This window comes from Protopterus annectens, chromosome 1.part1 (assembly GCF_019279795.1).
Source record: "Protopterus annectens isolate FY-2018-M chromosome 1.part1, PAN1.0, whole genome shotgun sequence".
Lineage (NCBI taxonomy): Eukaryota > Metazoa > Chordata > Ceratodontiformes > Protopteridae > Protopterus > Protopterus annectens.
This window is the reverse complement of record NC_056726.1, coordinates 321,867,780-321,883,283: the sequence shown is the minus strand read 5'-3', so window position 1 is coordinate 321,883,283 and position 15,504 is coordinate 321,867,780. Positions and strand designations below refer to the sequence as shown.

Below are 15,504 nucleotides of genomic sequence, written 5' to 3'. Positions count from 1 at the left end.
AAATTATGATGATATGCATCATTTAAATTTAAGGTCACCAGAAAACCCAAATGGGTGATGAGGGGTAACAGATTGTGAAGGGATAGCATTTGAACTTTGGCACTGTCACAAACAGATTTAGAAAGGAAAGGTCCAAAATTAGTCTCCATGAATCTTATTTCTTTGGTACCAGAAGCATTCTTGACTAAAACTCTTCTAACTGAGAATGGACTGCTTCTATTACCTGCTGAGATAGCAGATGCTGAATGATGAGAGAAAAGGGGAACGTATTCCGTCAGATGAGGAGTAATCCCTTGAAAAGGAGGGCGAGATTCCCACTGTCTTTTTTAACCTTGATGGATTGCTTTCAGAATCCATCTGCATGAAACTATATGTTGCCAAAGAGAGAAATGGAGGTTCAGGCATTCAGCAACGATTTAGGGATAGCCAGGGTGGGAAGAGAGATGGGAGGCTTGTATATAGTCTTCAGAATTGTTCTAAGTAAGTCCTTGTTAGTAATGGGATGAAAGCTGTAAACTAACATTTTTGGTTCATTTTGTCTTGGGTTTGCGAGTGGAATAAAGAATTTGAACATCCTGCAGTTCCCGAGTTCAAGTTGCTGTTTTTTGACATTACTTGGAAGGTTTTTTATGTATACATTTATCCAGAAGTGTCTTCTACCCCATATGGTTTGTGGTTATATTATTCTTCTGCCTAACAAGTCTAACAGCACAGTGTAGATTTTTTTATTGGTTTTAGACTGTGCAACCAACTTTATTTTGTCTTGATTTGTGTATTTGTGTGTGTGTGTGTGTGTGTGTGTGTGTGTGTGTGTGTGTGTGTGTGTGTGTGTGTGTGTGTGTGTATATATATATATATATATATATATATATATATATATATATATATGGTTTCGCTTCAAAACGTCGAAAACTCATAACATCGAATTTCACAACATCGAAAATGTATAAAATTGAGTAGTGTATAATCAAACATGTAAATGTTATAGTTTATTTTGTTAATCTATATATAGTGTTTATTATGCCACTCTGTACGTGTTTTTACGTCATACAGGTAAGTGATTTAGACATTATGTGTACATTCTTTATGGTGATCGCGATACAGTGGGGTTAGGAAATTAACTTTTTCCCACTGTAGTGCGATCTCGAAGTTGGTATATTTAATTTACGGGGGGTGCAAGGGGGCAGAAATGTAGTAAAAAGTGTGTTTTTTCATTTGGTGTTATAGGTGGAGGGGTTGTCATTTGTATTTGCTTTGTGGTTTTCGATGTTGTGAGATTCGATAATATGAGTTTTAGATGTTTTGAATTTTCGATCTTATGGTCTTGCTCTTTTGAAGCAAAAGAAAGGACTTGCAACGAGTGTCCAAAGGAAGGTCAGAAACCAAGCCCTTTAAGTAAGCACAAGCACTTTATTCACAATAACGCTAAAAAACAGAAAAATACGTTTTCGACACAAAATCCAAGTCTTCATCAGAAGTGAACAATTAACAGTCATCACTGAAACACTTTTATACCTTTCCAGTTGTGCAAATTGAATAATAATTGATCAATCAAATTAGTTAATTGAACAACTAGTATAAATAATAAAATACATAAAATCATTTGTTAAACTTTCCAAGTTAAAATATATGGTTTTGAAATACTGTCCATAAATAAATATATATTGATTCAACAGTTTAAACTTTGAAATTAAAATTATATATCATAAAATTACATTTAATTAATTTAATTTTAAAACAATCTCCTTTTAAATTACTATGTGGTTAAACATATCTCCTAAAAACATTGTGTATAGTGCCATCTTGTGGCTATACTTCACATCACAGTTTGGCTGCCCTTAATTTTAAAACTGAAGAAATGGAAATCATATCATTTAAACCTGGTGGTTTTGTGGAATCTAATTTTATATATATATATATATATATAGAGAGACAGTTGATCTGCTGTGGTGACCCCTAACGGGAGCAGCCGAAAGAAGAAGATGTACACACACACACACACACACACACACATATATGTATGTATGTATATATATATATATATATATATATATATATATATATACATATACATACATACATATATATATATATATATATATCTATGGATCCACTTTCAGTTGGCAAAAGTATGATCCACTGAACGGCAAAACCACAAACTCACTGAACCGAAAGCTGATTTGCATGGAAACTAACAATGCTGAAAGCTAAATCAGTGAAACTCACTTGAATGGACTACAGTGTACAAAAGAATAAAAAGAAAAAACAAATACATCACACTACATTATGCAGAGAGGCAAGGCCCCCTGCACCCCCCATGCCCGAGCTACTAATATATATGGTTCATATGTTACCAACTCCGAGATCGCACTACAGTGGGGAAAAGGGAAAAATTCCCTTACTCCACTGTACCACGATCTCCAGCAACTTTGTAAATGATGCACATAACCTGCCACAATTAAGGTGTCACCTCCTCGTTGTGATTTACCTGTTAAGTATATTTCACCCAGGACTCCTGGAGCAATTCTGCACAAATCCAACATTGTAGATGCCGGTACGTTCATACAGCTACTAATACTTCCTTCTTAAATTTAAAGTGGTATGCCCTATATTCACAGTTCAAGTGAATTTCACTGATTAGGCTTTCAGCATTGTCTGTTTTCGTGAAAGTAAGCTTTCGGTGCAGTGAGCTCGTGCTTTTGCCATTTAGTGGATCGTACTTTCGTCAATTGAAGGTAGATCCATATATGTGTGTGTGTGTGTGTTTGTGTATGTCTGAGAGTGTATAGATGGATACGTGTGTATATGTAAATATTTGTATGTATATAACATAGTATAATGTCACATGTATACACTTTACCTTTGAGGAATTATTAACTGTAGACTTTCTTATTCAGCTGATAAGCTTTGGTTGGTACCTCTTCTGAGCAGCCCTGTTAATCAACAAACTTATGAATGTGGTATAAAAGGATAGCTCAGAATATTGATAAATTGTCAGATGAGAATGCAGACTTAGAGTGCAGATGCCTGTTTTGAATAAACACAGCTGCTGTTACTCTTTTTTTTTGCAAAGACCATTATTGTGAAAAAGCATGATTGAAGCTGCATTATAAGATTCAGGATATCTTGAAATCACTAAAAATAATTTACATGTTGTATTGACATTTTTCATTAGCAGATATAGTTATACTACACTAAGTACATTTATTTTGTTTTTTTACCAGTTTTACCAGTTTACTGTTGGTACTCAACGGGAAGGACGACTCCTTTGTTATGGCCATTATCCAGAAATTCTTGTTGTGGATGCTGTCAGTCTTGAAGTCCTTTACTCTTTGGTATCTAAAATCTCTCCAGACTGGATCAGCTCAATGAGTATTATAAGATCTCACAGGACTCAAGGTTAGTTTGAATTTTTCTGGCTTCTCTGGACCAGAAAGCATTTATTCATAATCTCACTGTCCATATGCAATTATTTTAATGTTTTATATATTGGATTTGTTATATATTAGGTTTGTCATTTTTGTAGTATAACTTAGGGGCCAGGGCATGAATGTCTAATGAGCTGCCTCCTCTAGTTTTAATTTTAGCTTCCCAGTTCTTAATTTGTTTACTGTGATTTTGATTAAGATATTTAATTAACCAAAGGCGTCTTCAGCACTGAAAAGTAGTGATGTTCTGTAGTCCTATCTCGCCTTCATTCTTACATATGGGTTCGGAGCTGATCCTCTGATCCAACTTGGCCGAGCTCAAAGTTGGCTTGTGGCAAGGTAGGTATCCCGTAGTGCACTAGTAAGAATCCCCAGAGCTCGTTTTCCGCGTCTACGAGTTCAGAAGTGCTTCTTGCTTGGCCGTGGCTAAGTTGCATATTTTTCTTCATTATTGTAGTTTTATTGATATTTCTTCACCTAAGATAGCTTAGTTTACTTAGTCTTAGTAATAGTTTTTTCATAGGTAGTAAATAATAGTGTGTTTTGCTAAATTTACATAGTTATTGTTGATAACTTGCTGGCTGTTCTAGGCCCGTTTTTTGTTCTCTGAGTGGTATCCTTCTGTGTGCTAGTTTCTTTGACATAGTTCCTATTAGCGTAGGTCCACGTTTGGGTTAGGACCTTGTTTTTTCTTAGTTTTCAATAGTATAGTATATAGTGTGCAGTGTCGTTTACTATTATTGACTAGTTTTTGCCTGCTGTTTAAAAATTTACTATTTGTGATATTTTCTGACTTAGCTTCTTTCCTGTTTCCGCATCTAGGTCCGTTTAAGTTACAGGACCTAGTCCTCTGTTGTTTACTCCTCTCTGTGTGAGTTAGTTTAGCGGTGCTAGACCCGTGTAAGTTAGAGGACCTAGTCCTCGGTTGTATTTTTGTGTGTAGCTTTTCTTACAGGGCGAGGCCCGTTTAAGTTAGAGGACCTTGTCTTCTCCCTTCTGTCTTATAGAATTTCCATTGTACTAAGACATGTCAAAGGAATCCAAAGATCATAAACCTTCAGGTTTTAAAAAGTGCCTTAAGTGCTCCCAAAAAATGCCGATTACTGATGGGCATAGTAATTGCGTTTACTGCCTCGGAGCCATTCACCTACAGGAAGCTTGTTCTTTCTGTCACTCCTTCAGCTCCAGAGTTCTCCAAGAAAGGAAGAAAAAATTAATACTAAAAGGTCTCCTTAAGCCTTCCTTTGAGGAGGATTTAGCCAGCTCTTCTTCATCCTTCAAGTCTCACTCCTCAAAGTAAGAGAAGGTCAAGTCGGCCAAGAGACATTCTCTTGCACCGACTATTTTATCTGAACCTCCTCAGAAAACTTTAAAATTGGATAAGCCTTCTACCTCTTCCGCTCCGCTGTCTTCGGAGCCGGTCAAGGATGTTCTTCGTGTTTCACTGTTTTAGTCATTATATTTGGGTAATCTGCTGACAGGTTGCCCTCAGTCGGCCTGAATAACAAAGTCTTGGGTTCTGCGTCAGTTGCTGTCTCCTCTTCCATGACATCAGGTCGTCAGGGGTATAAACCATGCAGCTGATGCCATTTTATTCAGTCTTTCTTGCCATGCTGTGTCCGAAGCAGAAGCAGTTCGCAAGTGCCGGTCGACCGACTCCTGAAATTTTCATATTCGAGTTTCACAACCGAAGTCTTCAACTAAAGCTAAGTAGCCCGTTGGGGAAGCTTTTTCTTGTTCCTTAACGATGTCAGTAAAAGTTAATAATTGCATTACTTGTGGGAAGCAAATACCTCATAAGGATTTTCATTTGTACTGTATTCCTTGCCTAGGCCCAGATCATAATGTGCCTTGCTGTCGGTTTTGTGCTAGATTTAACCAATGCACTATTAAGCGTCAGTATATTTTTGCTTCTAAATATTTTGGATCAAGATTTAATTACCCTGAAATGTCGTTGGTTAGCAATCCGACTACCGGAGTTCACAAAAAACGCAAAGAAAAAGACAGACAGACTGTCGAGGTCCAAAACCGACAATGTAACTTCTCCTAAGCCAGTCGCCGGTTTGCCGGTACTCAGTGAGGTGCTTTCGCAGCCCCTGATACCCGCTACTTTTGAGTCGCAGGCCTCTACCGAGACCCATGCAGAGTCCGGTATGCCACGAGATTGTCAGAGTATTGAACCCGCTGATGTCCCTCCCTTGGATGGGTCCGGAGCCGCTGAGCAGGCACCAGCTTCTGAGGGTGTTTTCAGGCCTCAACATTTTTATATAAAACCGACGCCAGCCTCAAAAACAAGATCAAAAACATCTTCTATGTCAAAAAAAAGACACATGAGCCACGTGCTTAGGACCCTATGCCTAAAAAACAGATCATTAAAATGGCTGAGGACTTAATTACCTTGATCAGGGGTTCCCAATCCCCCCTGCTAAGAGGCCTAGGCAACGCACTGATTATGAATCTTCAAATCAGGTTTCCATTTCTTCTGATTCCTCTTCTAATCAGGAATTTTCTATTCCACCCTATGAGGATTCTGATGCAGAAGAATCCATCCCATCTGCATCTCCTCCTGAGGATTACTCTTTTGGGGGAAACCTTGCATACTTTAAGGGAACATTTTCACTGGGAGAGTCAGGATTTCTCTGAATCAAAAAAGAGGCTTAGGGATTTCCTTCTTCTTCCTCAGCATAGGCCTTTGGCAATACCTCCTGTATTAGACATTGCTGATGATGTGTTTCCAGACTCAAGCATGGCTCCTGATTCCCTACCTCCGGCTCCTAGTAAGCCAGACAGATATTACAGGGTTCCTGACTCCCACAGATTTCTATTCAAAAATCCTGCTGCTGATCCTGAGACTGTCCCACAGGGTCCCAAAGGTGTAAAGGCCTCTACAGCCAAAAATCCTACCCTCCTCTGATAGAGATTCCAGGGCACTGGATAGATGGGGAAAGAAGGTTTATACGTCTGCAACCTTGGCAATTAGGGCCTTAAACTGCCAGTTTCATATGCTTAAATATCAACAGCATGTTATGGGCTTATTGAAACAGAAAATGATGTTGATTTCTGATTGTGTGGAAAATAAAGAATTACAGGAATTATTGCATTCAGCCGAACAGGTTGGAAAGCATGCTTTGCAATGTGGTTTTGATTCCTTGCAGGGCCGCAGTAACTGGATGTGTGATTTGAAGGCATGCCTAGCTCAAGGAGCAAAATCTGCCTGATCATGTTAAAGCTAAATTGTTGGATGCCCCCTTGCAGCATGATACTCTGTTTGGTAATAAGGCAGAAGAGATTTTAAAGAAAATGGAAGACAAAGCTAAATCTGTGCAAACTGTAAAAGATTTCTTACAAGTGCAGCCACTCAGGTTCAGTAGGCACTGGCCTACTAAAAATTGGTCCTTTCCTGTGTCCAACAGAGCCTCTCAAGGCAAATCCAGGTGCTCAAAAGGCTCTAGATACCAATCACAGGATTCTTACAGGTCAAAGCAACGGGCTGCCTCCACCTCCAAATCTGGAGGAAACAAAGCACAACCCTACAGTAAGCAGTCTCAATGACTTCCCTCTATCTTCACCAAACACTTATCTTTTGGCAGCCCCCTTTGGGGGAAAATTAGCACTTCATGCTCAAAATTGGCAGTTAATTACCCAGGACAAGTGGGTATTAAACATAGTATCCCAGGGGTACAGATTTCATTTCCATACTTTGCTAATTCTAAACGGTTGGCCAGATCTACCACAAAATCAGTGGGCAGAGGCTCAGAAACAAGATGTTCATCGTGTTACACTGCTGCAGTCATCACACTTGGGTTATCCTGCCGTCAGGCGGTACCGAAGTCGGCCAGAGTTCCAAAGTCTTCATCTGGCGTCGGTTGCTGTCGCTTCTTTCCTGATGTCAGTGCGCCAGGGGTATATAATATGCATCCAACGCCATTTTCTTCAGTCTTGTCGTGCGGTGCCCGAAGCAGAAGCAGTTCACAAGTGCCGATCCAAAGTCTTCAATAAAGCTAAGTACCCCATTGGGGAAACCTTTTTCTTGCCTCAGACTGATGTCAGAAAAAGTTAATAATTGTGTTTCTTGTGGGAAGCAAATACCTTATAAGGACTTCCACTCTTACTGTATTCCATGCGTAGGCCCTGATCACGACGTCACTAGTTGTTGGTTTTGTGCTAGATTCAACAAACGCACTATTAAGAGATGTTTTGATTTTGCTTTACACTACTTTGGCCGAAGGTTCAATTATACCATGCCGTCGGATCAGCCGACGACCTCAATACCGAAAAAGCACAAAACACAAGGATAAAGACAGGCATCCGAGGTCCAAAACAGACGACGAAACCTCTTCTAGGCCAGTCGCCGGTTCTCAGTGAGGCGCTTTCGCAGCCCCTGACACCCACTACCTCAGAGCCACAGGCCGCTTCCGACTCCCACGTGGAAACATCTAGGCCTCTGGAAACTCAAGGTATTGGGCCTATGGAAACTAACCCCTCAGATGGGTCCGGAGCCGCTGAGCAGGCACCGGCTTCTGAGGGTGTTTTCAGACCTTCACAACTTACCATTAAAACAACAGCCAAGACAAAGGTACCATTAAAGACAAATAAACAAGTACAGCATTCTCCTGGACAGTCCTCCATGCCTAAGAAACAGATGCTTAAAATGGCCGAAGACCTCATTACTCTAATCAGGGGTTCCCATCCCCCTCCTGAGAAAAGGCCTAGGCAGGATACAGACTATGACTCCTCTGCTCAGGTTTCCATTTCCTCTGATTCCTCTTCAGACCAGGGATATTCTTTACCCCCCTATGAGGACTGTGATGCTGAGGAATCTATCCCTTCAGCCTCTCCTCCTGAGGATTACTCTTTTGGGGAAACTTTACATACCGTGAGGGAACATTTCCATTGGGAAAGTCAGGAATACTCAGAATACAAGAAAAGGCTCAGGGGTTTCCTCTTATTGCCTCAGCACAGGCCCCTGGCTATTCCGCCTGTGCTAGACATTGTAGATGATGTGTTCTCTGAATCCAGCTTATCTCCTGACTCTCTGCCCCCTGCTCCAGCCAAGCCAGATAGGTATTATAGAGTCCCTGACTCTCGCAAGTTTCTTTACAAAAACCCTTCTGCTGATCCAGAAACTATTTCCCAGGGTCCAAAAGGGGTAAAGGCTTCCATTGCAAAAAATCCAGTACCCTCTGACAGAGATTCCAGAGCTTTGGATAGATGGGGGAAGAAAGTATACACGTCTGCAACTTTAGCAGTAAGAGCTTTAAATTGCCAGTTTCACATGCTTAAGTACCAACAATATTTAATGGCTCAGTTAAAACAGAAAATGCTTGCTAGCTCAGAAGCTCCTGATAGTAAAGAAATGCAGGATTTATTGCATGCAGTTGAACAGGTGGGAAAACATACTCTGCAATGTGGTTTTGATTCTTTAGAGGCCTCTTGTAGAGCCGCAGTTACAGGTTCTGTTATTCGAAGGCATGCTTAGTTAAAAAGAACAGAGTTTACCTGATCATGTTAAGGCAAAGTTATTGGATGCTCCTTTACAACATGATACCTTGTTTGGTGTTAAGGCAGAAGAGGTGTTAAAGAAAATGGAGGATAAAGCTAAATCTATGCAAACAGTCAAGGATTTCTTACACGTGCAGCCACCTCGGTTTAGCAGAAATTGGCCAACAAAAAATTGGTCCTTTCCAGTGTCAGACAGGCCACAGAGAGGCAGATAAAGATGCCCAAGAGGCAGATGTCAACCCCAAGGCTCAAACAGACAACGACAGTGGGGCACCTCAACCCCAAAAGGAGGTGAGGACAGGTCTCAACCTTACAGGAAACAGTCACAATGACTTTCCTTTGCGTACGCCAAGCACGTCCCTTCTGGAAGCCCCCTTAGGGGAAAACTAGCATTTTTTTTCTCAAAACTGGCAAACAATCACCCAAGACAAATGGGTCCTGAATATTGTGTCTCAAGGTTACAGATTCCACTTCCATACTTTACCAAAGCTAAAAGGAATGCCAGACCTGCCACAAAATCAATGGGCAGAGGCACAAAAACAAATTTCAGCCCTCATGGACATGAGAGCTATACAAAAAGTACCACAGCAGGAACAAGGTTCTTCCTGGTCCTCAGAAAGGACAAAGCCTGGAGGCCTATACTGGACCTTTCAATTCTGAATACTTACCTGGATATTCCGAAATTCAAAATGTTGACATTACAGCAGCTTCTACCATGCTGGGCAAGAATGCTTGGCTTGTTACTCTGGACCTCAAAGAGGCATACCTGCATGTCCCTATCAGGCAAAATTGCAGAAGATACCTCCGATTCAAAGCTGGTACAATGCACTACCAATTATCTGCACTGCCCTTTGGCTTATCTACTGCACCCAGGGTCTTCACAAAGTGCCTGGCACCAGTAATTGCATTTTGCAGACAAAAAGGAATTCAAATATATCCATACCTGGACAACTGCCTCATTCAAGCAGAGACAAATGACATTCTTCTACAGCATCTGGCGTTTGTGAAAAAGTTGCTAATTTCTCTAGGGTACACAGTAAACAAAAAGAAGTCAAAACTAGTGCCCTCACAACAGATTACATTCCTGGGTGCCAGCTTAAATACAACGGCCCAGATGGCTTACCTCACGCCAGAAATACAAGTACAACTAACTCAGTATTTTCAACTACTGGCAAAAACGTCCCATCTCCCTGCAAGAAAAATTCTGCAGGCCCTGGGATTCATGGCATCCTGCATCCTACTAATACCATATGCCAGACTGCATATGAGGAAATTACAATGGTACCTAAAAAGTATTTGGACACAACATTCTCACAGTTTAGAAGCAGTAATTCCAATAATTCCCTGCCTACAACAGGAGTTTCGATGGTGGGCACAGGCATGTCACCTAAACAAGGGTCAGCCTTTTACCCAAAACACAGCCAGGCAAACTCTAACAACAGATGCTTCGGATTATGCCTGGGGAGCACACATGGCAGGAAGATGCATTCAGGGCAAGTGGACCACAGACCAGATGCATCTTCACATCAATCAAAAAGAGATGTTGGCTGTTCAAAATGCCCTAACAGCTTTCAAGGACCTTCTACATCCAGGACAACTATTACTAAAGACAGACAACACCACAGTAATGTGGTACATAAACAAACACGGGGGCACTCATTCCTATCCCCTATGCAGGCAAGCCATGAACTTGTGGAACACAGCTCTGACGTACCAAGTTCACCTGCAAGCACAATTCCTGCCAGGAAAGAAAAATACTCTGGCAGACGACCTAAGCAGAAATATCATGGACCCTCACAAATGGAAATTGAATCCACAAATCTTCAGCATGATAACACAAAAATGGGGATGCCCATACATAGATCTTTTTGCCTCCCCTCTGAATTGCCAACTACAAAAATTCTGCACAAGGACTTATCACAAACAAGCATGGAAAGTGGATGCTCTTCTGTTCAGCTGGAAAAACCTAAAAGTCTATGCCTTCCCACCACTGCCTCTCCTTTCAAAGGTACTCCTAAAAGCCAGACAAGAAAAACCACAGATGATCCTGATTGCTCCAGACTGGCCACGCCAGCACTGGTACCCTATCTTAAGGAACTTGGCTCAGGGACCACCATGGATTCTGCCCCAAATTCCACACCTTCTGACTCAACAAAACAATCAGATCCTGCACGGTCAGCTCAAAACCCTAAACCTGGCTGCATGGCAGATACTTTAGTCAAGCAGGCAACACCTCTCTCTAAAGCTGTTATGGATGTCATTTTGGAGGCTAGAAGGCCTAGCATCAGGAAAGCTTACTCAGAAAAATGGAAGAGATTCTGCGCCTGGAACCAGGCTCACAGCATTGTCCCTCTTGTTCCAAACATTCCTTATATTTTACAATACTTAACTGAGATGCTGGACAGAGGCCTATCCTTTAAATCAATTAAGATTCACGCCTCTGCCATTCCTGTGCATTACAACACAAATCCTCCTTTATTCTCTCATCTGTTGCTAAAGCAGTACCTCAGAGGGGCTAAAAACATAAGACCACCCTGGAGAGCACCAACACCAACTTGGGACCTCAATTTAGTTTTGGAAAAACTGACCCTACCACCTTTTGAGCCAGCCAATACAGCCGATCTAAAATTTTTATCATGTAAAACAGCTCTGCTCCTGGCAGTAACTTCAGCACGAAGAGTCTCAGAGCTACAGGCATTAATGGCAGTGGAACCTTTTATAATTTTTCATCAGGACAGGGTATCTTTAAGGACAAACCCTACCTTCATGCCAAAGGTGGCATCTAGTGTGGCTCTTAACCAAACCATCCATTTGCCTACATTTTATCCAAACCCCCAAAATAAAGGGGAGAAACTTCTGCACTCTTTGGACATACACAGGCAGCTACGCTTCTACTTGGACAAAACAAAAGCTTTCAGGAAAACTAATCAACTGTTTGTAGCATATGCTGCAGGATCACAAGGCAAGGCTATCTCAAAGCAGACTATATCCAAATGGATAGGACACTGTATTCGGTACTGCTACACACAGCATGGAAAATCAGTCCCTAATAACATTAGGCCTCATTCCACCAGGTCAACAGCCACTTCAACAGCCTTTCTCAGAGGAGTACCTACCAAGGAAATTTTGGAGGCTGCAACTTGGAGTTCAGTGCACACCTTCACCAAGCATTACCACCTGCCTCTTTACTCTAAATCCAGAGCAGGATTTGTCACTGCAATTCTGCAGGGCCTCTTAGCCAGTCCTAACTCTTTATAGACCAGCCAACCAAACTTAGCTTTGGGATACAACCCAAGTGTGATGACTGCAGCAGTGTAACACGATGAACATAGTACAGTTTTGTACCTTCCATAAATGTAGATGTTCGAATGTTCACACTGCTGCAGTCCAGGTTACCCTCCCTCCATCCCCTCTGAACTAGCTGGACTTAACTATACCCTTCTATCCTATACAACCTTTGGGGTGTATTTGCTGGTAACTGAAGGTATTGTTTTTATTTTATATGTATTATTTTTTATTAGCAATACGTATTGCCTACCCACTTGGGGGCACCTGACATCTGGGGCAAGAAAAACTGAAGAAAATGGCGTTGGATGCATATTATATACCCCTGGCGCACTGACGTCAGGGAAGAAGCGACAGCAACCGACGCCGGACCAAGACTTTGGAACTCTGGCTGACTGTGGGACCACCTGATGGCAGGATAACCCAAGTGTGATGACTGCAGCAGTGTGAACACTCGGACATCTACATTTATGGTAGGTACAAAACTGTACTTTATGTCCCTCATGGATATGGGGGCTATTCAACCATTACCAGAAAAGGAAAAAGGACAAGGTTTTTATTTAGTATTTTTCCTGGTACCCAGAAAAGACAATGCCTGGCGTCCAATGCTGGATTTATCGATTTTGAACACATTCCTGGACATTCCAAAATTCAAAATGCTGACTTTACAATAGCTACTGCCTATCCTGGGCAGGAACGCTTGGTTAGTGACTCTAGACTTAAGAGGCATACCTGCATATCCCAATAAGGGAATCATGCAGAAGATACCTCTGCTTTAGGGCAGGTTTTTTGCATTACCAATTCTCTGCACTGCCCTTTGGCTTATCTGCTACTCCCAGGGTCTTTACAAAGTGCCTGGCACCAGTAATTGCATTCTGCAGACAAAGAAGCATACAAATTTATCCTTATTTGGACGACTGTCTCATTCAAGCAGAGGACAAGGACACTCTTCTTCAACATCTGGCATTTGTACAAAGGCTTCTAACATGCCTAGGGTACACAATAAACTAAAAGAAATCCCAACTGGTAACCTCTCAAATAATTACATTCCTGGGTGCAAGTTTGAGTACAACTGCCCAGATGGCTTACCTTGCGCCAGACAAACAAAGGCACCTGACAACATACTTCAAACAAATGGCAACAAAAACCCACTTATCTGCAAGACAAATTCTGCAGGCTTTGGGGTTCATGGCATCCTGCATTCTACTAATTCCATATGCGAGACTGCATATGAGGAAACTTCAGTGGTACCTAAAAAGTTTATGGAGCCAACATTGTCTCAGTCTGGAAACAATGATTATTCTCATTTCCTGCCTACAACTGGAGTTTCTATGGTGGGCAGAGACATGTCACCAAAACAAGGGACTGTCATTCACTCTACCCCCTGCCACCCAAACCCTAACCACAGATGCATCAGACTATGCATGGGGGACCCACCTGGCGGGGAGATGCATTCAGGACAAATGGACCCCAAAACTAATGCATCTGCATATCAACCAAAAAGAGATGCTAGCTGTTCAGAATGCTCTGACAACCTTCAAGGACTTACTTCATCCAGGACAACTACTGATAAAGACGGACAACACCACGGTTATGTGGTACATAAACAAGCAGGGGGGTACACATTCCTACCCCCTTTGCAGACTAGCTATGGCATTGTGGAACACAGCTTTGACTTACCAAATACATCTTCAAGCTCAATTCCTGCCAGGAAAACAAAATACTCTGGCAGACGACCTAAAGCAGAAATCTTATGGACCCGCACGAGTGGAAACTGGATCCACAAATCTTCAGCATGTTAACACAGAAATGGGGGAGCCCAGACATAGATCTGTTTGTCTCTCCCCAAAATTATCAACTGGACAAATTCTGCACAAGGACTTATCACAGACAAGCATGGAAAGTGGATGCCCTATCCTTCAGTTGGAAAAACCTATCAGTCTATGCCTTTCCCCCTGTGCCTCTTCTCTCCAAGGTCTTACTAAAGGTCAGACAGGAAAAACCAAAAATGATCCTAATTGCTCCGGACTGGCCTCGCCAGCACTGGTACCCAATTCTAAGGAATATGTCTCAACTCCATCCTTGGTACTTGCCTCAAATACCTCATCTACTGTCTCAGCAGAACAATCAAATTCTGCGCACTCAGCTCCAAACTCTGATCATTTAATTATTCAAACAACACTTCTCAGTAAGTCTGTCTGGATGTCATTTTGGAAGCCAGAAGGCCTAGTACTAGAAAATGTTATGCTGATAAATGGAAGAGATTCTGTACTTGGAACCAAGCACAAGGAACGGACACAGCAAAGCCCAATATCCCTCAGATTTTACAATATTTGACTGAGATGCTTGACAAAGGCCTATCTTTTTCTTCAGTAAAAATCCATGCCTCTGCCATCTCGGCTCATTACAACACGGAGCTTCCCCTATTTTCTCATCCTCTGCTTAAACAGTATATTAGAGGGGCCAAAAATTTAAGGCCTCCCAGAAGATCACCAACTCCTGCTTGGGACCTCAATTTTGTGCTGGAAAAACTCACCCTGCCTCCTTTTGAACTAGCAGCTACTGCGGATATAAATTTTTTATCTTGGAAAACAGCTTTCCTCTTGGCAATCACTCACTTCAGCAAGAAGGGCTTCAGAACTACAGGCTCTCATGGCTGTGGAGCCTTTTATTATATTTTACCCGGACAGGGTGTCCCTCAGGACCAATCCTTCTTTTATGCCTAAGGTGGTATCCAGTGTGGCTCTTAACCAAACAATTCACCTGCCAACATTTTACCCAAATTCGCAGAACAAGGGGGAGCGGATTCTGCATTCATTGGACGTACAAAGACAACTAAGATTCTACTTAAACAGGACCAAATCTCTAAGAAAGTCTGAGCAACTACTGGTGGCATTTGCTGCAGGATTAGAGGGGAAGGCTATATCAAAGCAGTCTATTTCTAAGTGGATAAGCCACTGCATTCGTTTCTGCTACTCGCACCATGGTAAACCTGTGCCCAAGGGGATCAGGTCACATTCCACCAGGGCTGCCTCTACCTCAGCAGCTTTTCTCAGAGGAGTTCCAACCAAAGACATTCTAGAAGCTGCTACTTGGAGCTCTGTTCATACCTTCACAAGGCACTATCATTTGCCTCTCTTCTACAAATCCAGGGCAGGCTTTGCCACTGCAGTTCTGCAGGGCCTTATAGCCACTCCTAATGCTATTTAGTTCCATCCTCCCATCCATAGCTTTGGGATTCTACCCAAATGTAATGACTGCAACAGTGAAACATGAAGAACATAGTACA

At 41.9% G+C, this 15,504-nt stretch overlaps 1 protein-coding gene across 2 annotated transcripts in view; it reads left to right on the top strand.

The window, feature by feature from the left end:
• Positions 1-15,504, top strand: part of WDR7 (WD repeat domain 7) — a 3,592,087-nt gene that overhangs the window by 117,109 nt on the left and 3,459,474 nt on the right. For both annotated transcript variants that reach the window (XM_044074906.1, XM_044074897.1), the window contains exon 4: positions 3,225-3,399. In XM_044074906.1, the coding sequence (XP_043930841.1) occupies positions 3,225-3,399 (175 nt within the window). The remainder of the gene's footprint in view (positions 1-3,224; positions 3,400-15,504) is intronic.